A 26,735-nucleotide genomic window follows, 5' to 3' on the forward strand; every position below is an offset into this window, starting at 1 on the left:
CTAACATGTTTTCATGGCTCGAGGATGGGGAGCATCCTTTCCTATGTATGTTTGACGAGTATGTTTAGAGACACGAGACATAGGGATAGCACTGAATTATGAGTAGCAGCTGTGACAGAGAGCTTTGTGACTAGCTATTCATTGACATTTGTTGAAGAATGATTGAGAGGAATGTCACTTAGGTGATTTCTTTTGTATATCTCACATATATACTCCCTCTCCCGTTGGTAGCCCCGTAATGCCCCCTTGAAATCAATCTTTGGTTCTAATTTGAACATTGCAAGTAGATGATAAATTTCTTCTTGCTATGGTAGATTTCCCAGTAATCAATCGTGCATATTTGATGAAGTACATAGCCAATAATAATAAGAGGAGTTGGTTTTTAAACCCAAAGGAGTTTACATTTCACTGCCTAAAGGAGTCTCATAATGGCTTATGGTCACTTTCCTTTACTCTCCCCGCAACAGATACCCTGCGAGGTAGGTGAGGCTGAGAGATCTCTGACAGGACTGCTCAGTCAAAACAGCACTATTAGGGTTGTGGTCACCCAGCTGACTGCATGTGGAGCAGCAGGGAATCAAACCCAGCTTCACAGATTAGAAGCTGCTGCTCTTAACCACTACACCATGCTGGCTAGTAGACTAGTTTAGATAGTGGCACAATTCTGGAAAAATCAGTCGAAATCAAGTAGCAGAGCACTGCAACATAGGACAACCACAGCAAAATTAATTGGTATCAGCTGGAATTAGTGATAACTACTACTTGCTGGATTCATACATGATACATTTTACCTTGCCAATAATACTTAATTTCACTACTGTATAAAGAGGCATATTAAATTTTTCCAGACCATGCACAGACATATTCAAGAGGCCACTGGCATCAAGTCATCTAGCTTCTGGATCCTTCTCTGAAGGAAAGAAGATGCAGGTTGTATTCCAAGAACAGTTGCCTGGCACAGATGTTATTTTGCTTTATATTCTCCCTCTCCATCTAAAGTAGTATTATTTAAGCATATGGAAACATTTTCTACACACATATACAAATGTATTTGGACCAAAAATGCAACTCAGTTTTGTCCATGCTGCGACATGCAGTATGCATTTCCAGATGCTACTAGAATGGCCAAACCAACCCCTTAGACATTAAACAGAAATCATTAGGATCTAGGTGAATGATGGTTCCACTTGCAACAGACTGTTTCAATCCCAGAGACATTGAACATAAATCATGATATCATCTGGGAGAACTGCCAGCGAGGCTGGCTCTTAGAGGACTACTTCACAAATGGCATTCTTTGTACACGGTGAGCAGCCCTCAGTTCCCAGAATCATGACAATACATGTAGCTAGATTCCAAAATTCCTCAGACTTCATTTATTCACATGATAATTCATGAGTATCAACCCAACAAAATTAGAAGGTTCTTTCCAGAATGACATAGGCATCTCATATTTCTTATATCAACAAATGAAGATATTGCTATATATTGGCAGTCAGCTTTTCCACTCTCATGTTAGTCTTTCCTGTAGTCAAACTAAATATGAAAGTATAATAGAAATTGCATAAGGTGAACCAAGGAAGCCTTTGCCCCTGGCAGATTCCTGTAGCTGCTTCTACTGAACTTCTTTTGCTCTTTGATGTCAGTCTCCTTATTTCCATAAACTGGTATCTCTGTCAAGCTGTATCTTAACCTTTAGTCCATCACTATGTCTTCTGTGGAGCACCCCATTGGAGATTGTGTATGTGCAAGTCAGCCGTGGAAAAGATTTCCAAAGCTTTCTAGTAGACTAGTAATGCCCTTCTTCTCTCTGACAATTGCCTGCCAAAATAATCACAGGGAGGGACATAACTCCCTTGGTTCTTTTTTCCACTGCAGAGAGGATCTCCTTTTCTGTGTTTTTTCCTTACCGTATTCTTTTCTTTTTGCCATCCGTACTCATTCTGTGGAAGAATAAACTACATTTACATTTAAATGTTCTGGATTTTCACTGTGTCATTATGACTCAAAAGGGGCCTCCTCAGGATTAGGCTATCTGTCACTGTAGAATGGTGCTGTTAAACTCTGTCTGCCTTATCAGCCGAGGGGTTCATCTTCACGCTTCTGTCCAGTCCCCTGTTGCCGGAGAGAAACTTTTACTTTAAAACTCCTAGGTAGTACTACTCGCTGAAGCGGAAGGCCATTTGTACTCAAAAGGTCGATGTGGTTCCTTCTTTGTCACCATCAGAGTTTTTTCTCTAGTATGCTCTTGTGGGCTTTGTGGGCTTTTTGCTCAGATTGTGAGTTGTTTTCTCCTTGGTATTATCAAGATTTACTCCAGCCCCTTGAGGTTGTGCCCTCCTCTGCAGGATTGTTTGGATCACATCCAAAAAGGGACTATTTTATAAGTGCACAAAATGTGTCTATGGTCGATTCTTAACCAGCAGTGCTGCTCCAGGTGGCTGCTGGCGCATGCTGCTCCACCACTTCCTTTGTCCCCACGGGAGATATTTTACCAAGATGGACCTGGTCTGCCCCAGATTTATGTGTCCCAACGGAATCAGCCAGAGTGGAAAGATTCCACCTTGTGGGGAGGCAGCAGGAGGGGGTTGTTACTTGCAGAAAGGTGGGATTGCTGCAAATTTTAAAGATGCCCCATTCAGCTCTGCAATGCCGCAAAGTGCTGCAGAGCCGACTGGGGGATTTTTTTGTTCCTGCCAGCATGCCATAGGTGGGGAGAAGCTGGGCCTGAAAGGCCTGACTCTTCCACGTCCAGACAGGCCTGCACCAGGCTAGGCCCCTTTGGTCGTTGGAGTGGCTATGGGAACGTGGAAAATATCTGCATTCCCTTAAAGCGGGGCAACGAGGGCCTAAAGCACCAGGCTCAGGAGAGGGCCGGCCAGCAACAACATCATGTGGAAGCAAGGATTAGCCCTGTTGCCATATGACCACCCTCCTGGCCTTTTCCCCTCATTTGGAATTGGCCTATTTTTCCTGGGTTAGGGTCTTAAATGCCTATATGCATAGGGCCTGTCAGAGGTTCATGCAGAAAACTAGAACTGATCAAGGAGGTCCCTTCCAACTCTATGATTCTATAATCTGTTGCTGGTCTGCATCACTTCCAGCTCCACAAGGGGATATCAAATATTTGTTTGGTGTCCCACATTAAAAAAAATATCCTGCATTTTCAAAAATAGCCTGATGGGTATGGGCATTAAGTATATGTTGAAGTCACATTATTATTGCACTGCTTGTTAAAGGAGCTACTTTGTCCACACTCTGGAGCCTGCATGCTCACTGTTTTCAGTGTGCTTTCCTTTTACATTTATGGTTGCCAACCTCCAGGTGGTACCTAGAGATCTTCAACTGATCTCCCGACAACAGAGGTCAGTTCTACTGGAAGAAACGGCTGATTTGAAGCATGGACTTGCCTGAGATCTCCATTATCCACACTGTGCTGTCCCTTGGATCCATCTCCAAATCTCCAGGAATTTTCCAGTCTGAATTTGGCATCCCTAAATTTGTATTACATGTTTGATGTGGTTTCATGATTATTCCCACCAAAGTTTGTGTGTGTGTTTGGTTTTAGAGACTGCAAGCACAGAGGCTGTGATTTAATGAGGAGGACCAGAATATGTTTGTGTGTGGAGGAGGGACTTTATACTTTCCCCTTTTTTCTGCCTATATCACTATCGACCTTATTTTACCTCCATGTATACTTATGCATATTCCTATCTGGGATTATAAGGAGTATATAGGTAGCAATTTTCAGCAGAGAAAAGATATACGTAAAAGGAAATATTTAAACAACCCTCCCCCACTTGCCTGTTCCTTTAAATCACAGCAGTTGCTAACACCCCCCCCCCCCAAAAAAAATAAGGGCCTCAGAAAAACATCACAGAACTGCGCACTGTATAATTCCTTCTGAAGTATACTTGAAAGTAAAGCAGTGTGACATTTGGGGGGAGTGTATGAAGTATAGGAATCTGCAAGAATCATCAGTTACGTTCTGCGTTTGTATTTCAGCTGTTCAGCCTTTTCCACTAGAAATACAATTTTCTTCTGCTGCCAGATTTCTGAGCCAGCACAGTAACAGCCCCAGCTGATAAACTTGCCCAAGCAATGAATAAGAGGTACTCGCATCAGTGAACCATCCAATGCTTTGGTTTAAATCTGGGAAGCTTTTTCATACCTGATTGAACAAATGAACATTTCCCACACAAATCATGACTGGCCCTACTGAATACTTTGTTGCTTCTTTTGTTCTCGACAATAGATTATTACTCATGTGAATAAAATGCAGTAATTAATTTGGAGACAACCTGCTTCCTTCTTAAAAATAGCACTAATTACATTGTTTAGCTGGTACATTTCAAATACTTTAATAAAGAAGACATGTCAAATGCCAGTATGTACAATAGACCTTTGAATCTTATGCATACTCACAAATACTGGCATTCTGATCCATAACATAGTCACGTGAAAGTTCTGTGTAACTTTAACTGACGTTTTGTTGAAAAAGCAGAATGAGGATAATTTCCTCAAGCTGCAAATCTTGGGATTTCCAGTAACATTAAACTAAGTGAGACTTACTTCTAGGTTCAAATCCCTTCTCTGCCATGGAAACTTGATGGGTGAGCTGGAGCCAGTCTTAGCCTAACCTATCTCACAGGGTTAATATAAAGATAAAGGGAAAGGGAAGAGAATTATGGAAGATGCTTTGGGCTTCTTTTGGGAAGAAAGGTAGAGTATAAATGAAATAAATAGTATCCCTAATAACTCGTCAGAGTTTGGAAACTAAGCTTAGTTGGGACTTGGATGGGAGACCAGTAAGGAAGACTGGGCTGCTGTACAGAAGAAGGTAGTAGCAAACCACTTCTGCTCTTCTCTTGCCTTGAAAACCACATCAGGTAGAATGTGCCATCACCAGGAGTTGGCTACGATTCAGCATCATACTTGATGTTTTTAAAAATGAAATAAATAAATGAAATAAATAAAGTGAAATGAAATAAAGCATGTGAGATCAGGCTGCAAGTTGCATAACCTTGCTTCAGTAGAAATGTATAATGTTGATAGCTGTCTGTGATTTTTTTTAATTGTCATTCCTCCAAAAAGGTAAAAGTGGCATAAATGGTTCTCCCTTTCTTGTTTTTTATCCTCACAGTATGGTCACCTAGTGAAGTTCATGGCAGAGTAGGAATTTGAACCCAGGTCTCCCCAGACTTAGCCCAACCTCAGATGTGGAAAATCTTTTTGGAAAGACAAATTGAATGGGTACCTATGAAAATGCTGGTAAACAGAATTGTTAAGAGTAAGGTTGTATTTAGAGTAAGGCCTGAAGAAAACCAAACCCCAGCTGCCCCTCCAAAATGTCAGGGATGCACCCTGGACTCAACTTGTGGAAGGTGATAATGGGCAAAAACCTTCTCCCTGAACTCTGGCCTCAGCAGTGTAGCCAGTGCCAGCCAATATGATCCAATATGCTGCTGTCAGCCAAGGGTAGCCACCGTCTCACATTGGCTCCCTTGACTGTATCTGGCATACCAGTCATTTCATTGGTGCAGCATCACAAAACATTTCATCATACTGGTATTTAAAGGGGCACAGGTTTCATGGGAATAAGAAAAAGGGGGGCATTGTAACAATTACAAAAATGTTTCAACTATCCAACCATTGTGTGCATTTATCCATTCCCATGACAGTAGTGTCCAGGAAACTAAAGAAAACTAATTGATGCAGTTTTTGTCATTTGTTTCATGTTACTGTAAAATATAATATGAAATGTGGTTTTCACAGGGAGCTAATATTTCTAATGCATTTACCTGTTGTTTCATTTGTAGGGGGTTTCATAGTAATAATATCAAGTCAATACCTGAGCAAGCATTTGTGGGCAATCCATCACTTATAGCAATGTAAGTAGTAGTAGTTTGTGTCACACAGAAAATGTGAAATGGATAATTATTATTATTGATCTTTTATGAGCACTTTATATGAATAGGCTGGTGCTTTTTAAACTCTATGAACCCCTTTCTTCCTTTTGTATAAAGTCTATTACCAGTAACTTGATGCCCCCCACCCAGTTGGAATCATGTACCTTCCTTCTCTACCTACTGTCTCATTTCGGGGATCAGTGAAATGTAAAATAACAATTCGGGCTGCTTCAATACTTGCTGATTTCAATCATGTCCTGTTTGCCAGTTGCAAGTAGAGACATGATGATTCTGATAGTTTCTCAGTCTGCTTATGGGTGTTCAACAGCTTGTTTCACTATATTCTATAGTAACCGTGCAGAGAAGTAGAGTTAGTTTTTTGTGTTCAGATTCTCATACAACCCAAATGAGGTCTATTACTGCCCTGCTTTTGCTGAACAGTTGTTTTACTCAGCAGACAATAGTTTAAATAGAACATTAGATCAGTCACAAATCATATAAATCAGACATCAGTATGTGCTATATTTCAATAAAATGCTTTCCTTCGGTGGTCATCAAACTGTACTGATTGTTTTAAAATCTGATGTTACCTGCCCTGAACCAGTAAAGGAAGATTGGATTTTTATATATATATATATATATATATATATATATATATATATATATTATTTTTATTGTTATTACTATCGTCTTTAGTGATGTTAAATCTATTAATATGTTACTGGTCCAAGCCATAATAAAAATAATGGTAAATCTGAGAAGAAAGTTTAAGAAATAGGGGAAATTTGTTTACGGCATGTTAAAAAAGCAGCCCTCATGGGGAGTGTTTTGATTAACAGGTTGTAGGCAAGGTCATGAAAGCTTTGTGTGAACCACCCAGTTTATTGCTCAACTATTATAATAAACATTGAGTGTTACGTCAGTCCTTTCTTCTCCTTCACAGCCATTTCTATGACAATCCTATCCAGATTGTGGGAAAGTCTGCTTTTCAGCATTTACCTGAACTCAGAACCTTGTATGTATTCCTCTTTTTTTTTTTTTACCTATCATCTCTGACCAGCAGCCTCTTCTGTTTTTAAAAGAAATCCCATTAATTATGTTGTGTTTGTAACTTTAGGACTTTAAATGGTGCTTCACAGATAAGAGAGTTCCCTGATCTGACTGGAACAAGAAGTCTGGAAAGCCTGTAAGTACTAGACAGTTCATATTACCCCTCAAAGCAGATGGCATTAATTAGCGCAGATATTGTTAAATGAGCTGTCCTTCAACCAGCCATTTGCAATCCAATCTGCAACCTTTTTAAGCTAAAATACTTACATTTGAGCTAGTTTGATTCCTTTGATTCTGAGACTGAGTTAATTAACTTAGTGGGCCAACAATCATCTTTGCACAGTGGGGAAGATGTGTTCTCCCCCTGCCCCACCACCCAGCATACACATAGTGTATCATCTGAGCCAAATGCTCCATGCAATGACCAAGACATTCTTAAGCCTGATTCACAGGGGTTTCCCCCCACTTTCTTTTCAGGGGGAAAAATTGTGTACATGGTTATATTTTATTTATTTATTATTGTATTTTTAGCCTTGCCTTCTCCAAAGGCTCAGAGCAGGGCTGGTTCTGCACTTCCTTTTTTTCCCATTGTCAATCCCGTTGAATTCAGATCGATCTGAACCCAAATTTCCTGAATTTTTCCCGAATTGAAACAGATGTTATATTCTACACTTAATTGTCTGGCTGCTCTCTCTTTCCTGCTTTATTGGAGAAGCTAAGAGGGGGGAGGGGAGCGGTGGTCGTGAATTTCCAGCCAACATTGAAGGAGCATCAGGCTGGAGAGGGGCACAGAGGAGTGGGAGGAAGTTAATCTGGCAAAATGCAGAGATCTACACTTAATACTGGGGCTTTTGGAGTGAAGTTATATATGTTCCTGGATATTGCAGGAGAAAGGTAGTGTCACCACGGATCAATCATAGATGTCGCAGAGGGAAAATTTAAAATGCTAAGTATCAAAATGGAAATCAAGTGAGGTGTAGATGAGTTTTTTTAATTTGGGATCGCTGGGGATAAAAAGCAAAGTGCAGATTTTACCCAGGTTACAACAGATATACCTTTTTGAGCCAGGCTCCAACCTAGTGGCATGAGGAATGAGTTGTCAGGTGAGATCTGGACCCTGAAGGAGCTGTCAAAGTTTCTCAGGGCCTGCAAAATAGCACCTTTCCATCAGTCCTATGGTTGAGACTAGGGATGTTTGAAGCTGTATAGGCCTCCCTCCTCCTCCTCCTTATGTGCCCATTTATTTCATTCATGTCATCCCCAGTCTGGGTAGCCAGGAAAGGGAGAAGATGGTTGTGGGAGGAGTGGGTTTTTAATTGCATTTTATTATTGTAATATGTGTTTTTACTGTTGTGAATGGCCCCAAGCCCATTGTGGGAAGGAGTGGCATAGAAATATAACAACATCAATAATAATAAGGGTTGACTTGGTGAATTCAGGCATTGTGCTTTTGCATGGAGTGTACATTCATGCAAAATGAAGGACAGAAAAAAGTATAAATGTGTTCCCGTTCTGTGTAGAGAGGACTGCCAGTCTGTTAAGCTATGAACTGAGTTTGTGGCACTAAACAGAATTTTATTCTTGTACTTTAGTTTACTCTGGTGGCAGATTGGTTTATTAATAAGCATTACACCATAACCATCTATATTTTCTTAACAGCACCCTAACAGGAGCCCAGATCACAACTCTTCCTGAAACAGCCTGTGATCAACTCCCTAACCTTCAAGTACTGTAAGTAAAATTTGATGTGAATTTGCCAAAGTACATTTTTATCATGATTGTACAATAAAGTCACCATAGAAATTAAATTAATTAGAGCCAAACTTGAGTCATAGCATCTCCAAATTCACCATGGGGAAATCTCCCGGGAATTCTGTCATAATGATTGTGATTGATTAGTAGGGCTGTCCAATATTGCTAGGCCTGTGATGCTTCCCATTTCCTGCTTTGCACCTCAAGGCTGAATTCCTTAGTCTGTAGTTTATGACTTTCAGTTCTCACACCAAAGCTTCACCAAGCTATCTCTCCCCCACTGACTCCTTGTGCTTTGTACTTAGATTTTAGGATCATTTGGTCTCCCTTTGAAACCTGAGTCATCATCTTCCTAAGGGAGGGAGGGAGGGAAAGGAATGTGCTTGTATTTTATATATGTAAATCCTTGCGTGTAATTTCAGTTCTGCCTATGGTTTTGTTGGATGTATATGCTTCTGAATAAGGAGACTTTCTGAAATAGAAGTTTTACTTGTCTGAAGTTGAGCACTCTGACAGTTAGGACAAAGTGGCTGATAGCCACTTAGAGATTAGAAGGTGAATTTCCTCCAGACCAGACTGGCTAGGGATTCTGGGATTTTTGGAGGAGGCATCATCTGGGCATGGAATTGGGGTCACTGTGGGTAGGCAGGTATTCTGCGGTGGGTTAGACTAGATGACCCTGGCATGAGGAGAGGGGAGTTCCTGTGTCACCCCCTGGTTTCAAGAGCCCAAACCCCTGGCATTGGAGCTCTTGAAAATAATGTGTAGGATGAGATAATAGGCGTCCTTCCTCCACCTTGCTGTGGTCCCAGTCATGAATGGCCCAGCAGTGCTTGTGAACAAAAGGGATTTCATTCCTAAAATGCTGTAGGCATGTAGTGGACTTGGGATGCTGTCACTTCTCACGTGGTTCTTAGAAGCCTAAACCATAAGTCGACATATTATAGAAAAAGCAAGCATCACAATTGCCATGTAATTATAAGATAGGACACTACTGCTAGCTGCAGTGCTGTTTATTCAGTATTTTTCCAGTGCTATCAGCATGCCAAGCAATAAAAAGAACATAAAAGCGGAACAAGGCCTGCTCAGAGTGCATACAGTTTGCATTGGATGAAGACTACAGCAGAGGCACATGAGTGGAATTCAGACTGGGAATGGATCATTGACAAAGGAGAAAGAGTAAAGCTGCAATAGTTCATGGAAAGTTAGATAGATTAAGAAAGTCTTAGATTAGAGACTGAAGAAACTGATGACTTCAGGGACAGAGGGAGGGAGGCCTCCTGAGCACAGGGAGTAGTAACCTGTTCGAAGGCAGAGAAGTGTAGAGAGGAAACTAAAAGAAGAAAGAAGCTCAGTTTAGATATAGGGACCAGGAACAAATTCAAAGACATAGGAAGAGGATTGCTATGGTCCTAGTAAGATAAAGCATAGATGATGTTAATGGTGGTTGAGTGAAATCATTTACTCAGCCAGAGAGAGTACCAGCTAGGAGTAAAATTAAAATGGGGAGCCATATTAGTCAGTTTTTAGCAGTAGAAAAAAGCAAGAGTAACACCTTAAAGATGAACAAAATTTGTGGCTGTGTATGAGCTTTCATGAGTCACAAGTTCATTATCTAACAACCATTAATTTTACCTGGGCTCAGACATGTTTTGCACATTTTACTAATATGCAAAAGGATTTATTCTCTAAACACACACTCAAGAAAGAATTAGCCTTACTTAAGTATTTTTGTTATGCGATCTTTATTTTCTTTCTCAATCTTATTTATTTGATTGGAATTTTTAACAGTATTTCCAAGTTGTGTGGGAGAGGCACTGCTTACAAGAATTAACGAATACGTTATTGTTACTTGCAAGAATGTTGTAGAGTTCATTTAATCACTACTGAAAGTAATCATTCTGTCTGCTTCTTTGTGCATGTGCCAACTGCAGTTTCCTTTGAAGTTATATCATGGTGAATATATTTGATATTAGTTTGCTTGGCCAGCATTCTAAAAAAACTATTTGTAACAGACCATTATAGTCCTGGCCTGGTCATTATAAGCAATTCTACAGAACAAAGTAACATTAAAAATAAAAAAATCAGCTATGTACTGCTTTTACATTACTGATATTGGAAGCAATAAACATAGCTCCACATCTTACAAAGCATGATATAACACCCAAATGAGCTTAACACCAAAATACTTCTAAAACAACAAGTCATATATACAAGTATACAGCTGTATATAAGCTTAAAATTCATATTTATGTCTTAAAGGCAGTTTGAAAGAACAATTATTATTTTTATATTGTGATACTCAGCAGATGATGAGCTACAAATTACTGCAAGTCCTATGTGAACAATGGAAGCAAAGGGCCCAGAAAATCATGTGGATATAGCAAATGTTACCGTTATATTGTTAATAGTTATATCTTATATTGTTGTATGTGTGTGTTTGGTGTGGTGGTATATAGGCCATATAGTAGTCATGTGGCTTTTTTATGATAATTGCATATGTGGTCCTTTGCAAGCCTCTGAATGAGTACCACTGTTCTAATATTAGAACGTTGCCATACATGTTGTAGCAATCCATGGAAGATGTGGGAGGCAGGTGCTCTATTGGTCAATCCAGATTTTGTTTTAAAAAAATATGTAAATGCTACTTTAAGAAAAAAATATACCAAAAAGTCCAGAATTATAGATGCAACTTTAAGACTATTTACTTAAATCTCAAAATGTCCCTCACAACAGTAGCTGTTGTGATACTGTGATAATATGACTGTAAAGTAATTATAATGTTATGGCATGTTGAGTTTCCTCCCTGGCCTTGGGATAAGATAGTTACTGGCAATTACCTTGTAAGAATGTTTCACACTGGTATGGGAATAGATGGGGCAGGCAACATATGGTGATGTGATAGCCTTTGATCACTTTCATGGACAGTTTTATTTCTCCCACTAGAAACTAAGCGCGCTGTACTCGAAATACAGCAGGCGCTAGCAGGGCTGGCAAGTTTGGCGGTGCGGCGGGGCCAGACCACGAACCCGAGGCTGGACAGTGGGCGGCCTGTGAGGAGGCGGCGAGTTGTCCTGCCCCCCCGCCCCACGGCCTACCTGGGTTTGTGGGGGCGAAGCAGGGACTGGCGGCTGGCGGACTGGAGGGCCGGAGACAGCTGCTCGGGCAAGTCTAGAGCGGCTCAGCGTGGCTCCTCCGGCGTGGGTCCTTGAGCTTCGGCCACCAGGTGGGCGGGGTGGCCACCGCTGCTCCAGCACGGGGCACCGCCAGCTGCTCCTGACTGTGTGGGCCGGCGGGTGAGCTGTGCTGTGTGCGGCCAGAGAGGATGGCAGCTGTGGAGATGCAGGCGTGTCTTGCAGCGGCGGGTGGCGCCGCGGGCCGCTCCCGGCTGTGCGGGCCAGCAGCGAGGCATCCTGGTGGCAGCTGCGGCCACAGGTGGCGGTGCTGCGGCCGCTGAGCCCCCCTGGTCTTGCAGGCAGGCAGCGACCTGCCCTGTCGATGGTGAGTCAGGTAATGGCGGCGGCCAGCTGCGTGCTAGCGAAGTCAGAGGGGGGCAGATCGGGAGGCGCAAAGCTGTGCGCGGCTCCCAATTGGTCCCTTGACGCCGGACTGATAATCTGAGGAAGGAGCCTATCGGCACCCTTCCTCATCCCAGACAGGGCCCGCCCTCGGGGCCCTTACTGCTTTATTTTATCCGCTCCACTAGGAGCGGTTAAAGACGTTTGTGTGAATAACAACTGAATTTCAAGGGGATTGATTGGCTGTTTTGGCAAAGAATTATCATTGGCTGTATTTGGATGTGTGACATAGTTTACTAATGTAACAGAATTAATTTTTGCTATATATTCCCACGGTCATGTAAGGAGTTCTTAGTCTGATGAAGAGTGCTTGCACTCGAAAGTTCACGCCCTCAATAAATCTTTGTTGGTCTTAAAGGTGCTACTGGACTCTGATTCTATTGTGCTACAGACCAACATGGCTACCCATTTGAATCTAACAGTAGCTCTGTATAACTGCATAGTAGAAGAGCACAACCTAAAACACTGTCAATGCATACATAACTAGCTTTTTAAAAAGCAGATTTACAGTCTTGACTAAGAACATTATCCAAATGTTCTTATCCAAAAGAAAGACCAAGGTTACTTGTTGACAACACATACCTCCAACAACAACAAAACAACAACCTGACCAGGTGGCTCCTTGGAGTAGCCATTGATTGTGCCATCCTTCCCTTAGTTAAAGTCCAAGCTTAGTCTAATTTACTTGGGAAAGGAGTGATTTCCTGTCTTGATATACTCAAAGCCACCATTTGGGAAATGACCTATAGTCATAGCCCTGCAGTATCTCCTGTCATGAGACTGTCTAACTCCTAACTACAGGGCAAGTCTGGAACGCTATTAGCTACGAATAGCAATTGTTGAAACTATCTTATTCTCCATTAGGAGATTACTCTGTTAGAAGTTGTTTTTCAAAATATGAAAATTGAAGTCCCTTGATAAAGCCAAAGAGTGAAACGCATTGGGATTTATATAAAAGAATAAAGAATAATCGAAGTTTGAAGACTTCATAAAAGTCAACTTTAACCGCTCCTGCGGAGTGGATAAAATAAAAGAGTAAGGGCCATGAGACGCGAAGCCTCCCAACCCGCCCCCCCCCCCTTACAAGGGCAAACCTTTGCCGAGCCGCCGATCGCCTTCCTCGGGACCTGGGGAGCCTTTAGCCTTGGGGAGGGGGAGGGAAAAGCCCTCCACGGCGCCTGGGAACCCTTTTAACCTGGGGGGGAGGTTCACGGGGGCCCAGCCCTTCCCACCCACCCGGGCAGAGCTGCCAGGGCGGTTGGGAACGGCTGGCGCCTGCTGTATTTTTTTTTACAGCAGGCTTAATTACTAGTATTTGTATATTTGATTTGCCATATTGGTATCCCAGTGGCTCTGTACTTGCCCTGTATCTGGTCCTTCACTGGGTCCTACCCCTCTTACTTTATTTTAACTAATAACTACAGCAGTCAGCTCTTTAGTCCAGGGCCGACAACAGGAGGGATGGAGAGGACAAAATTCAGGGGGCCTAAGAAAGCTGAAGGGCCCCTGAAGCCAATACCATGCTACATTCACAGAATGCATTTTTGCTATTTAAAAAAGTGATGCAGTTCTAACTGCAGTCACTAGAGTTGCAGGAAGGTGGAGCACAATAAAAAGCAGTCAGCAGTGGGCCATTTAGCAAGGGAGGCTGGGTGAAACTTCTGATCAGGTCCTGCTAAATTCATCAGCCAAGACAGCATCGGAGCAAAGCAAGACTAGCCAGGAAAAGTTCCAAACCTTACTTTATCTTTTCATTCCACACAGCTCCTGAATAGCCAGTTCTTGCAGGGAGGCAGCTCCGTTAGTAGAGGGTAGCAAAAAAATAATGATACATACATTTCATTGTCCTTTCCACATTTTTCTCCTCCTTCATTTTGCTCTGTTCTTTTCAATCTGCCATTCATCTATCCCCCCACCCCACACACGCAAAGCAGCTTACATCATTCTCCTCTCCTTCATGTTATCCTATCAACAACCTTGTGAGGCACGTTAGGTTTCCCAGGTCCTAGTTTTGAGCCTTTTAAAAATTTTCTGATGAGTTATGCCTGTCACAGATAGATAGACATGCGGGTCTTCTTCTTCTTATAGGTACATGGTAACAGTCAGCCAAGTGACTGGTTTTGTTATGATACTTGCTTTGGATCAGCAGTGGGAGGGCAGGTGGAATCTTTGCCTGGGGTCCTATGGGGCAATCAGCAGTCCTGCTCTAGACTGTGCCATGAGACATGCAGGGACTGAGATGGGTCTAAATTCATTTTGCTAGAATCTATTCCTTGTCTAGTCTGGAGAGCCAGTTTGGTGTAGTGGTTAGGAGTGCGGACTTCTAATCTCGCATGGCGGGTTCAATTCTGCACTCCGCACATGCAGGCAGCTGGGTGACCTTGGGCCCACCACAGCACAGTGGAAATTGGCTAGCTATCCTTCTTCAGGGGCTCTTCGTCTCCTTCTCTTCCTCCTCCTCCTCCTCCTCCTCCTAGTCTCTGCACTGGCCATTTTACAGTACCCTGCCAACAGGTTGGAACATTACTCCTCCAATCCTCCACCTCCCCTGTAATATTCATGTTGGTGAAAAGAAACTCTTCCTCACAGCCTCATTCCTCACAGCCTCACTGTCTGCCCTGGCATTTACAGCTCTGGAGAAGACTGCAGGAGCACTGCCACATTTTCCCCTTCAGTGGCTCAGTGTGTGTCTTTGGTAGACCTGTTTCAGTCCTTGTAATTGGTTGGTTCTTGTGGCTTCCCACATTCCTATGGGAAGTGAATGTTCTCTGCCAAGAAGGAAGGATTTAGCATCACCATCATACAAACAGAATTTGTTTTTTCAACAATGTAAATTTATGCTGATTATAAAGAACTAGGCATAGGCATAAAACATTACAATTTTAGGTTAAAAAACAGGACATGTCCCTGTGTCCAGTTTCATAATTTTTAAGTAGGTAGAAGACCTATTAAAGCTGATGGGGTGGGGGGGTTCCCTGTGCAAAGGAATACAGGATGCAAATCTATTTCCCTATTTGCTTTCTTCTTTCTACAAATTACCGTTGCTTGTTTTTGATTAGTTATATTATACTATAAATGAGTCCAGATGTTTTAGTTATTTTGCAATTTGTTGAGTTTTGGCTTAAATCATTTGAAGGGCTTTTTGTCCTTTGCAGTGATTGATTTCAGAGTTAGTTCTAGTTCCTTAAACCACTTCCCTCAGCCAAAGATACAGCAGTTTCAGAGGTCAGAGGCAAGATTATTTAATTTAAAGTATAGTCTGGGAAGCTAATTGAATTTCATTGTGATTGCAACTAAAGAGATGAGATTGTCCTAGCAAAATGGTATCTAGCAGATTGTTTGAAACAATTGAAGAGTCCTGCTTCAGAAGAAAGCTGGATCCAGCAGTATTTCTGGTAACATCCTTTATACAGAAAGTAGCTTTGTGGGTTTTTTTCTGCTCATATGATTTATTTTTGGCTGCCTTTCTATTGCAGAGATCTGTCCTATAATCAGCTGGAAGACTTGCCAGTTTTTACTGCTTGTGAAAAACTTCAGAAAATGTAAGATTTGATACGTATGCTCATGGAACAGGTTTCCCTATTCACTCTAGCAGAGGGGTCAGCTTCATATACACAAGAATCTGGATTTTTGAAAGCCTGTATTTGAAATGTGTATTAATGTTACACCCCTTGATTAGGTCTGATGTCCTTATGTCAATCACAATATATACACGTCTTTTGACTCTTTAATGCAGTGGTCCCCAACCTGCGGGCCGCGACCTGGTGCCGAGCCGTGAAGGCCTTGGCGCCAGGCCGCGGCCCCTTCTTCCCTCCCCCGCCCGAAGCGAGAAGCTCACCAGGCCGCGAGCAAATCGGCCGCCAAAGCGGCCCATTAGCTTGCGGCCCAGCAAGCTTCTTGTTTCGGGGGGGGGGGGAGAGAAGCTTGCCGAGTCGCAAGCTAATGGGCCGCTTTGGCGGCCGATTTGCTGGTGGCCCAGAGGGGCCGGGAGGCGAAGCCGCGGCCGCCGGCATGGCAGCGGCACAAACGTGCATGCGCAGCAGTCCACGCATGCGCGTTTGTGCTGGGGCTGCCGCACGTGCGCTGGCCCCCAGGCCGCCCTCTCCCCCCACTCCAGAGCAGCGGTCCGTGGCAGCCGAAAGGTTGAGGACCGCTGCTTTAATGGAATGCATGCTCCATCAGGCAACAGAATCCAAAATGAATCCTAAAGATGCGGGAAGAGCTGCTTCCTATCATATTCTTTTAATGGAATTTTCATTACAGAGGAAATGTTTTAGATGTCATTTGAGGATATGAGGCCTTCCTTCCAGATCATCATTCAGGATTTACTCAACACTCTATTACCCTTTCCAAACCATTGGCTTTTGTGTACGTAGCAGTGTCTTAAGCTTTCGTCTTTTCCTTCAGTATAAGGAGATGGGCTGAGTAGGGTGTATGTTCTTGCTTGAAAAAATTGAGCCTTCTTGTTGTAACATCTAATGTCTTGTTCTAATTCTGAAAGAAGGCCAAATAGTGACTCCAGTCCCAAGAACTGTGCAATTATTTCACATTTTATTTATTGAGTTAGTGTATTTTTATCCCTCGGTCAAAGGAGCTCATGTCGCTCCCTCCTCCATTTTATCCTGACAACAATTCTGCTAGGGAGATTAGGCTTAGAGAGAATGATTAGCCCAAAGAGTAGTAAGTCATTATAGCAGTTCAGTGATGAACCAATACCCAGTGTGCTTTCAAAAGATGGGGAGGAAATGGCAGCTGTGGGAGACTGAGACATGGAAAGTCTGGAGAAAACTGCTGTGTGGATACTCTTTGCCATTGTGAATGCCTCTGCATTCATAGCATCAATCAGAGTTAATCAGAAAATCACTACTGTGCAGAAACAGCCCATGTAAATTTTGCTGGTCATGGTCCAGCACTGTAACTACAAGTTCAGACATCAGCCAGCATTCCCCACCCCATGCCAGAAGGCAAAACGCTTCTGAATCTGGGGAAAGGCAATTTGTGATGTGGTATATGTCACGAACCGTAGACTGGTCTGGCCGACTATAGGAGACCTCCTCATAGAGAACTGCTCCATACACATGTGGTGCAAAGAAATCAGTCTTTATTGAGGGATTCCACGGGGTAAGCAGGACAAAGCATTGGCAGGTGCAGGTACATTGACAGAGACATATAACAAAGGGGGACAATATCTTATATATGGTGGTGAGGTGGAAAGAACCAAAGAGGGAAAGTTCTGGCGGGAAAAGAGGTTCACACGGGAGGTGACCTTTGATCTAGGAGATGCAAAAACCAGACTGGCTTTTCTCCGGCCAGCCAAAGCAACCCAGTAATCCAGAGGCAGCAGAGAGGAAGGAAACATAAACAACCTGGCTTCACAGAAAGGCTTTGAAGTAGGAGTCCATGCAGCCTCAGAGGGGAGGAAGGGGAAAGAATGCATGTGGCTCCTGGAAAGGCCGGAAGACATATAAGGCACAGAAAATGGGGGTTCATGACAGTATAGGAACAAGGAGGTTCTGCTATCTGAAGGATAGAAAATGAACATTTCCAGTAGTCATACCCAAGCTATTGGATCCATCTGAATATCCAGAAAATTATTGTGCTCTCCTGTCTGTGGGCACCAAACACATGGATAAAAATATCAAATACAGTAGTAAAACAAAACATAAAGCATATAACAACAACCTAAAAGAAAGCAGCTAAAAGCCAGAAATGGTGCTCCTCAAAGACCTTTGAGAATAGATCAGTCTGAAGCTAAAACTGGGAGGCCTGAAAGCAGGAGGAGAATTCTAGAGTCTAGGATTGCTGCTTCTCAAACCCTTGTGCGGGTCCCTGCTGCTCCCCCAGGAGAGTCTCTTCAGATGATCTCAGAATTTGGGCAGCAACTCACGGGTGGAGGTGGACTATCTCTTGTTGAATTCTAGTCGAGTTAAAATTCTGCAAATGTTACATTACATACAGCCATTTTTACCATTGCAGTGACTTACACCACAATGACATCTACAAAATCGAAGTAGGCACATTCAGTCAACTGGTTGGCCTGCGTTCTCTGTGAGTACTGCCATAAGAGCTGTTCACCTTGATGTTCAGAAACATAGAAGCTCACATTCCTTTCTTGTGCCTGCTCCTACATATTTTGTTTTCAATTTTTCCCCTTTGATCATTCAGTTCACTGAGCTAGATTTGCCAAAGCAAAACAAACTTTCTGACATTGAACATTTCCAGCAGGGAATTCACACAACCATGAACAGAAACCCATTTGAAATAGCTTCTGCCTGTAGATATTTCTAAAAAAAAATTAAACAAAACACTTATTGATATACACCACACAATCCTTCTGTTGAATAGAAAAGCAGAGTGACTTTTACACCAACAAGAATTTGATGAAAAGGGGACAAATGATATAAATGCACACAGTAGGAAGTCACAGTGAATGTAACAGGAATATTGTTTGAATAAAATATTTTGGAAGCTGGTCAAATCGTTATCATATATTGCTACATCTAGCAGTGCAATAGAGAATAGAGAGAGAGATGATGGAGGAATAAGACATGAATGAAAAGAAGATGCTTGTGTGAGAATAAAAGATTATCCCAGGTTTGCTGATAGGGCTGACATCTGCTAGGGGAAGAGCCTTTTCATTGGCTGTCCCAGCCTTTGGAGCCAGCTTCCTGAGGACATTCATGCCCTGCAGGGTCTGTTATGGTTCCATAGAGCATAGAAGTCTGCCTTGCTTTGTACAGCATTTAATTGACTAAGAGAATGGGTGAGCTGCCTGTCTATCCAGATTTGTTTCTAAGATGATCACTGATTGAATTTTAATTAAGATATGTTTTATTGGAGTGCAGAGGACTGGTAAACAATCCAGGCTCAGGCTTATCATAAGTAAATAGAGATTTGCTGTGTATCATGTCCCGTGGCAATTTACTCAAGAAGGCAAACTCTGAGGGCCATTCCGCACTTGTAAAAAATAAGTGAAATCCTTACCATTTGTAAACGCTATTTTTTTGTGTTTTGCACAATGTCGTGAACATCCAGCATAACATCTGCAAACAGGCTGCTACATCCTCCATTTTATAGCGCTTGCAGGGAAATCCACAAAACTGGATTACCGCTGCAAAGTAACATTACCATAATGAGAGCAGCCAGCAAGCCAAGAGCAAAAGACATGTGTGTTACCAAAGCAGCGAGATCTCCAGCTCCAGCTCCAGCGCCTGCCCTTGAGCCCCCCTCCCTCTCTCTTCACCCAGAACGGGGCTTTCTATTTTTTAAAAAACTGCCTGGGGCAACAAATAGGCACACAATCGCCCAGGCATAGAGAAAAAACCCTCAAGTTTAAAAGAGTCTAAGCAAATCCATTATTATGCATGGATTTACCATTATCATTTTCAACCTCTCTCTAGTGATTTGGCTTGGAACAAAATATCGACCATTCACACCAATGCATTCTCCTCTTTACAGTCCCTAATTAAACTGTAAGTATCTGCTTATTTTTCTCCCCTTAATGTTTAATGGAAGCCCATTTTATCCGCCAGGTATTCATTGGCAAAACTCCATTAAAATGAAGAGTAAAACTAATGAGGACAATTTAAAGAACAACAATAGGCAAAATCGGACAATTATCTCGCCAGAATAGCAGTCTTATCATTCTACTTTGAAGCGCATTTCAATTAGTGCTGTTCCAGAATCCATAAGTGGGAGAAGGCAAGGAAGAAACTGGTTCTTTGCCTTTGTTCCCCCTCCCCCCATTAGATTAGCCCCTGTGGAATCTGGGATTCGTCCTACTCAAATTCATTTCAGTCCCAAGACCCTCTGCATTGTTTCCACTCTAATTCCCTGACTGATTGGGTTTGTGGTAACCATTCACATGGAGAGCTGTATTAGGAATTCCTGATACTCAGTGTTTCTATGAGCATGCACAGCAATGTCTAAAGCTTCTGGGAGTCAAACGAAAATATCTGCATGGTCTGCATTTCCTATAATTTACAGAATTTTTACTTGCTGATAGCATTGATAGATGCTTGGAGGCCCGGTGTAATGCTTGACCTGGGCCCTTGCTATGGCAAGAACCAGTCTGCTCTAAACCAGTTTGGGTTCCAAATTATTTTACTGAATGCCAAGAAAATGTTTGGTAATTTGTGTTCCCAGAATTATTTCCAAAGCTAGGGAAGAGACTGTACGACACCCTCAGTAATATTCATAGATTGTTAGTGTAAGTACCACAGAAATATGGAAACATATTAATCATGCCTGTTATGAATTTTAGGGTCACGTTTAGATTTGCCTTATGGGAACATGTTCATATCATTGACGAAAGTTGTTGTTAGTTGCGAAGTCGTGTCCAACTCATCGCCACCCCATGGACAATGATCCTCCAGGCCTTCCTGTCCTCTACTACTCCCCGGAGTCTTTGACAAAAGTACTGGTACACAAAAATAACAACTGGAAATATAAAAAATATCAGTACAACTTGTCAACTTGTTGTTGACAATGGGTTGGATTCAAGGCTTCCCCTCTGCTAAGTGGTAAATCTTCTACAGAAAGAAGTTCCATCATGATGGAAGGGAACCACTCAATGCAGCCCATAAAAAGCTGCAGAGATAATCCACTATCATGTTATTTCATTACTCCCATCCATTTCCTTGGGCTTGGAAAATAGAACTATTGGGTGGAATGTGCTCTACAGTGAAGTAGCATAGACTCTTACCAGGAACTCAAGACAAGAGCCATATTTTAACTGAATCCAGATTTGTAAACTGATGTATCTTTTTGGATGCTGAATAGATTTCCCACTAATTTAATAATCCATGCAAATAACAAATTTCTTCTAAACAAAAAAAGATATCCTTCTAGAATAGTAAACTGATTTTCTTTGTTATTTTGCAGGGATCTGTCATCCAACCTTTTGTCCTCTTTTCCTGTGACTGGTCTCTATGGTTTAACTCATCTAAAATTAACAGGAAATCATGCACTGCAAAGTTTGATATCATCGGAAAACTTTCCAGAACTCAAGTGAGTACCTCATTAAAACTAATAAGGCACACTTGTGTTCAAGTGCAAGAGGAGGAGTGTCACCATATAATGTGTGTTGCTTCCTCTACAAAGTCCTCGAACCACAGTATTGAAAATAAGACATATATGGTAGACATTATAGACTTACTGCTTTTTCTGTGTCAAGAAAATATGATTGATTTTGAATATCCTGGTAACTGCTTCCTCTGAAACACATCTGCTTCTCAGCAAAACCGTTTCCATATATTTGCACTCAGTTCTTAAAATTGCTTTGTATAATTTATTTTACAGGGACATGCTTCATATGAAGCTTCATAGCTACGATTATATATATATTATATATATAAAGTAACAAATACGTTGCTGCAATGAAACATGCATTGCCCTTTTGGGAAGTTGGAGGACAGAAATAAAATAATCTCTCACAACCAACTAATGCAAAAATACATTTGCACTAAAACCAAACTAGATGTTAATTTTTACATGAGATTTCTATGGGGGAGTTGTAGTCATTCTGCAACTGTAAGGCCTTGGCAGCATCTTTTGTAAAAATGCAGATAGACCCAGTTCTGATTTGGACTTTCTCCTGCATCATTTTCAGCATTTGAAGTGACCCAGGGGCTGTTGGGGGAGGTATTATTGTCTCCATCAGAAGGCTGCATTCACAAGCATTCATTGAATATGTAGCCTCCTGATGGAGTGTATGCCTCCCTCACCATGGCCCTAACCCAAAATGGCTCAGAGGGAAGGCAGGAACCCATCCTCTCCCCATGGATCTGCTGCAGTTAGGTAGAAGGTTCTGGGGATTCAGAGAGCCATGCAGTTTTTATTTGCTGAACAATTCTAGGATGATAGGTTACTCACCCAGTAGCTTGATCAGGGTCATTCTTCTCAAAGCTCCTTCCTAACAGTTATGCTTTCTAGAAGTATGTACAATTCTCTACAGCCAAAATGAACCCAGAAGTCTACAATATGCCGGTTTTTAGGTGCTTATCAGTCACAAATACTTTAAAATAACTACACTCTATTAGGTCTGGTGTAAGAATTTCTCAGTGCTGATGGTTATTCTGGTGACAATGCCAGTGTAGGATCAGGCTGTTTCAGTAATGGAGCTAATAATAGCTAAAACAAAGAAATGCAATTGTAGGGTTTCATGGCACCTATCTGTTGCTGTATTATTGACTTACATATATATGATACCTATCTCATGCAAATTATGCTGAACTGTACAAAGTTGGTGGAAGAATGTGCTAATTTTGGATATTTACCTGTCACAGCCTTGATGTTATATTACCTCTGATATTAATTACTAATTTTTGCAAAGAAGGCAGGTTGCTGAGATATTTTATTCAGGTAACCATATACGGTCTGTTTTTCCAAAGGGCAGTAGAAATGCCTTATGCTTACCAGTGCTGTGCCTTTGGAGTTTGTGACAACTACTATAAAATCCAAAATCAGCGGAGCAAAGATGAGAACAGCAGCGCTGATGAATTTCAAAGGAAAGATGCTGGCGTATTCCATACTCATGGTAAATAAAAATTAATGTTCAGAGTAAGAGTAAAGGATAGTTGCTGTTGATTGAATGTGGCAGCCAGTGATTGGAAAACATGGTCATGTGCACTGTTCACGTGCAGCCGTAGCCCAGAAACATTGGCTGTTCTGCCTCCCCTGTACATGACACATGAGGACTGAAGAACTGACAGGCTGCTGGGTGACAGTCATTCGGCAGATGTGTCCCTGGGCCACTTACCCTTGATCTGACATTTTAGAATAACAAAAGTACCCATTTTGCCTCATGCAGAGAGTGTTATATTGGAATCCTATTACAGTATGCAACAATTAACAGACTGGTACACCAGAAAATGTGTGTATGTAGAAGATACGTTCAGATGATTTACCACTTTATAGGAAGCATTCTTCAAGACACTAGAGAATCTGACTTGAAGAAACTGAAAACATTATGTTTCATGGATGGAATACCTTCCTTACTGGGAATTTATTAATACTTTGCTATTAAAAGGGTAAACTGCTTTTCCATAAAAAAAAATTCACTGTTCTAAGAAAATCAGATGGTAAGAAGAATTATAGCCAGATACATCAACCTTGTCTCTGATCATTCTCAGTATGCATGGATTGTTTGGGTGTTTTTTGTTTGTTTGTTTGTTTTTAAGTAGAGCAGAATTTAGTCATGGAATTCCCAAGATGGAAATTATGTCACAGAGAAGCAGACTTTGTGAAGTTCAGCTTAGATGATCAAAACTGAAAATGTCACTAAAATTTGATTTTCTGCATTTGCCATTCTAGCTTCTAGGGGTATCAAATTAACGAGGAGCCATAACATCCTATCTCTTAGTGTTTCAGAGAAATTCTCATTACCAGCTGCTGGAGTTTATGAGTGCTTAAAGTCCCTTTGCCTTTGTAGAATTGTATGGACTTTTTGGCCAAATCTTCTGCATTAAACAGAGGGGCCTATAAAGCCTCATGCTCATCACATTTTAATGCTTTGTTGAAACATAGCCTCAGTGTTCCAAATACCAAAGAAGATACAAATTCAGATATGGTACTATATTTTGTTACTATATTTTGAAGTGGACACATATGTCATTTTCCCAAACAGCTGATATTCAGATGAAGGAGGTTTTTCATTCAATCTCCATTCTTGACTTAAATGGAAAAGCCTGAGTTATTTAATATTAGTATCTGTCCAAAGAGCATCAGTAGATTCAAATCTGCAATTATGTGATGTTTACAGTATTAACAAAACAGGATTAGTATATAGTATCATGAGCAGCCACCTCACTGGAAACACCCACTGAAAACATCCACCAACAGGAAACCCCCCTCCCCAACCCCTCATTTATTTCTACAGGAAGATGAATAACAGGAGGTGGTTTTTATGTAGGGCTTGCTGTTTTATTATTGTATGCTTTTACTATTTACTTGTGTCTTAAAATGTTGTTAACTGCTCCAAGCTAACAGGGATGGGGCGTTATATGAATAAAATATTTATTATTCTCAGCTGTTTTAGCATGTTACCTGCACTGTAAATGACTGAATACTGTGATATTTCTTCCTACAGATGACTTTGAGGATTTTCTTCTTGACTTTGATGAAGATTTAAAGGCTCATCATTCGGTCCAATGCTCTCCCTCTCCAGGTAAAGATCTGCTATTTAGCAGTATTCCTCTCGAGGCTTCTTTGAAGAAGTCAGAAAAAAATCCTTGGTTATGGAATTTTATCCTCTGGTGAACTGTGTAAAGGGCCATCATCTTCTGGTAAACTGTGTAAAGGGCCAATATACACAATAAAGTTGTGACAAAGATATCTTTAAATAGGACAGGGTCCTATTAAATAAAATAGTAAGGCCACCTGGGGAGGAGTTAGGGCGGGCCCTGTCCAGGATAAAAACTCAGAGGGCCCAATCAGGAGCCGCGAAGCGGCTCCTGATTGGGCCCTCCGAGTGTCCATCCAGGGCCAAGCAGCCAATGGGGAGGCGCGCAAAGTGCCTTCCTATTGGCCCCTCACCAGGACAGACCAAAATTCCATTCACCCAGCCCAGTCCGGCTGCCAGTCAGCTCCTGACCACCACAGGGAGAGGAGGTCAGCAGGGCTTCCAAGGGGGATGAGAACAGAGGCTGCGCCAGCCCTTTTCGCCCCAAGGCTGTCCTAACTGTCATGTCCAACTGTAAATTGCCTCAGAACCCTGACAGAGCTGGCAGGAGGCTGCAGAGTGCTTCCCCTACCCCCTTCAGGCCTGCTGCAAAGGAGCCTCTGACAGGCCCTGACTGAGGGAAGGAGGCCTTTCCAAGAACAACGCAGGGGAGCCTGAGGGCCTTCCTTTTGAGGGGGGAATTTTCCCCTTCTGCCAAACAGTTGCCTGACAGGGAGGCCACAGAAAAGCCCCTTCTCACTTAAAATACTGCTCTGGCCGGGGGTAACCACAGCCAAGCCATGTGTCTTTCTTCTTTGCAACTCTCTGCAGATTTGAGGCCACTGCACAGCGTTATTCTGCAGAGGAAGCTGGCTCTTTTGTCTCCTGTTTCATCTGCACAACAACCCTGTGCAGTAGGCCTCAAGTCTTTCAATTCAACAACAACATGTGTGGGAAGCCTTAAATGTTTCTTCTCTACCACAACCCTGTCCAAAGTAGCCCTTTCTGCCTGAGGAGCTGATCTTTATACTCTGCAGGTGAGCTGTAATTCCAGGAGCTCTCCAGGCCACACCTGTAGGTTGGCTACCCCTGGGTTGGAAATATTCCTGGAGGTTTGGAGGTGGGACTTAAAAATCATACAATGCCTCAGAGTCCAGCCTTCAAAGGAGCCATTTTTGCCTGCAGTTGGTAGGGAGTGGTGCAGGAGTGTCCCTCCTGGCCTATGGATTATGGCCAGCCCTTATAAGCAACTGTTTGTATTCTGGGGCACAGACAGGCAGACCAGCATCAGTCCTGTGAGTCTGGAAAGTGCAGGAAGATCTAAATAAATATTTACAGCCTGAAACTAAATAGAGAACAAGTACATGTCTGGAGACACATAGTAACTGAAATAGTAACTGGCAAATAACCTTGGCCTGGCAAATAAAAAAACAGTATTAAAAACCTTACTAAGGTCAAGACTGCTGTGCACAGACAGTCTTCCTCTTTTTGCCAGCTTCCCTGTGAGGCTCCCTATCCCACCTCCCTCATGGGGAGTCTGCTATGGGGAGAGAAGGGGAAGACGATTGGAAAATGCTTTGAGACACCTGAGGCCTGCTGGGTCACTGCGGCCCATTCCCAGTTCTCTCAGATCTCTCACAACCCTACATACCTCACAGGTTGACTATTGTGGAGAGACAAATGGAAAAGGTCTTTGTAAACCGCTTTGAGGCTCCTTTGGGTAGTAAGCAGTAGGGTACAAAAATCCGTTCTTCTAAGGAGCAACCATGAAAGAAGCATGTGGGCACATGACATTTTACCAACAGTGAAAATATGGGAGACAGAAGGAACAGGGTGGACACCTGTGTACTGTGACTACCCTATGTGTATTAGGGCAGAGGGGCATTTCGGTGAATGTGGCCTAATTCACACAAGAAGGGAAATGACGCAGAACTGGGGGGAATTGGTTGCCATGTAATCTTCCCCTAAGAAGAGTCTCCAGTCTGATTTTCCCTTCACATATCTGAGGACATGGCTCTGGAAAGCTCATCTGTAACCACTATGCCACAATTCCCAAAGGTCAGTCCTCTCCCACAATCAACGAACATTCCACACCACAGGTTCTTGACACCCATATCTCCACACCCATGGCCTCATTTGCCACCATGCCACCACAACCTCCCACACAACACACATGACAACCCCATGCCCTTACAGACTGGACAACTCCTCCCCTTCCTCTTCCCACTGCCAAGCTCTAGCGCCCGTTGTATTCTTGGAGACAACGGGCTTTGCCCCTAGTTAGTC

At 42.3% G+C, this 26,735-nt stretch overlaps 1 protein-coding gene across 1 annotated transcript in view; it reads left to right on the forward strand.

Annotated features, from left to right (window-relative positions):
* Window positions 1–26,735, forward strand: part of LGR5 (leucine rich repeat containing G protein-coupled receptor 5) — a 96,766-nt gene that overhangs the window by 65,128 nt on the left and 4,903 nt on the right. Inside the window, exons 8-17 of the mRNA XM_077338818.1 lie at window positions 5,820–5,891; window positions 6,853–6,924; window positions 7,027–7,095; window positions 8,619–8,690; window positions 15,766–15,831; window positions 18,266–18,337; window positions 19,690–19,761; window positions 21,173–21,298; window positions 22,681–22,826; window positions 24,378–24,455. Of these exons, the coding sequence (XP_077194933.1) occupies window positions 5,820–5,891; window positions 6,853–6,924; window positions 7,027–7,095; window positions 8,619–8,690; window positions 15,766–15,831; window positions 18,266–18,337; window positions 19,690–19,761; window positions 21,173–21,298; window positions 22,681–22,826; window positions 24,378–24,455 (845 nt within the window). The remainder of the gene's footprint in view (window positions 1–5,819; window positions 5,892–6,852; window positions 6,925–7,026; window positions 7,096–8,618; window positions 8,691–15,765; window positions 15,832–18,265; window positions 18,338–19,689; window positions 19,762–21,172; window positions 21,299–22,680; window positions 22,827–24,377; window positions 24,456–26,735) is intronic.

Source organism: Paroedura picta, chromosome 5 (genome assembly GCF_049243985.1).
Source record: "Paroedura picta isolate Pp20150507F chromosome 5, Ppicta_v3.0, whole genome shotgun sequence".
In the NCBI taxonomy this organism is placed as follows: Eukaryota; Metazoa; Chordata; class Lepidosauria; order Squamata; family Gekkonidae; genus Paroedura; species Paroedura picta.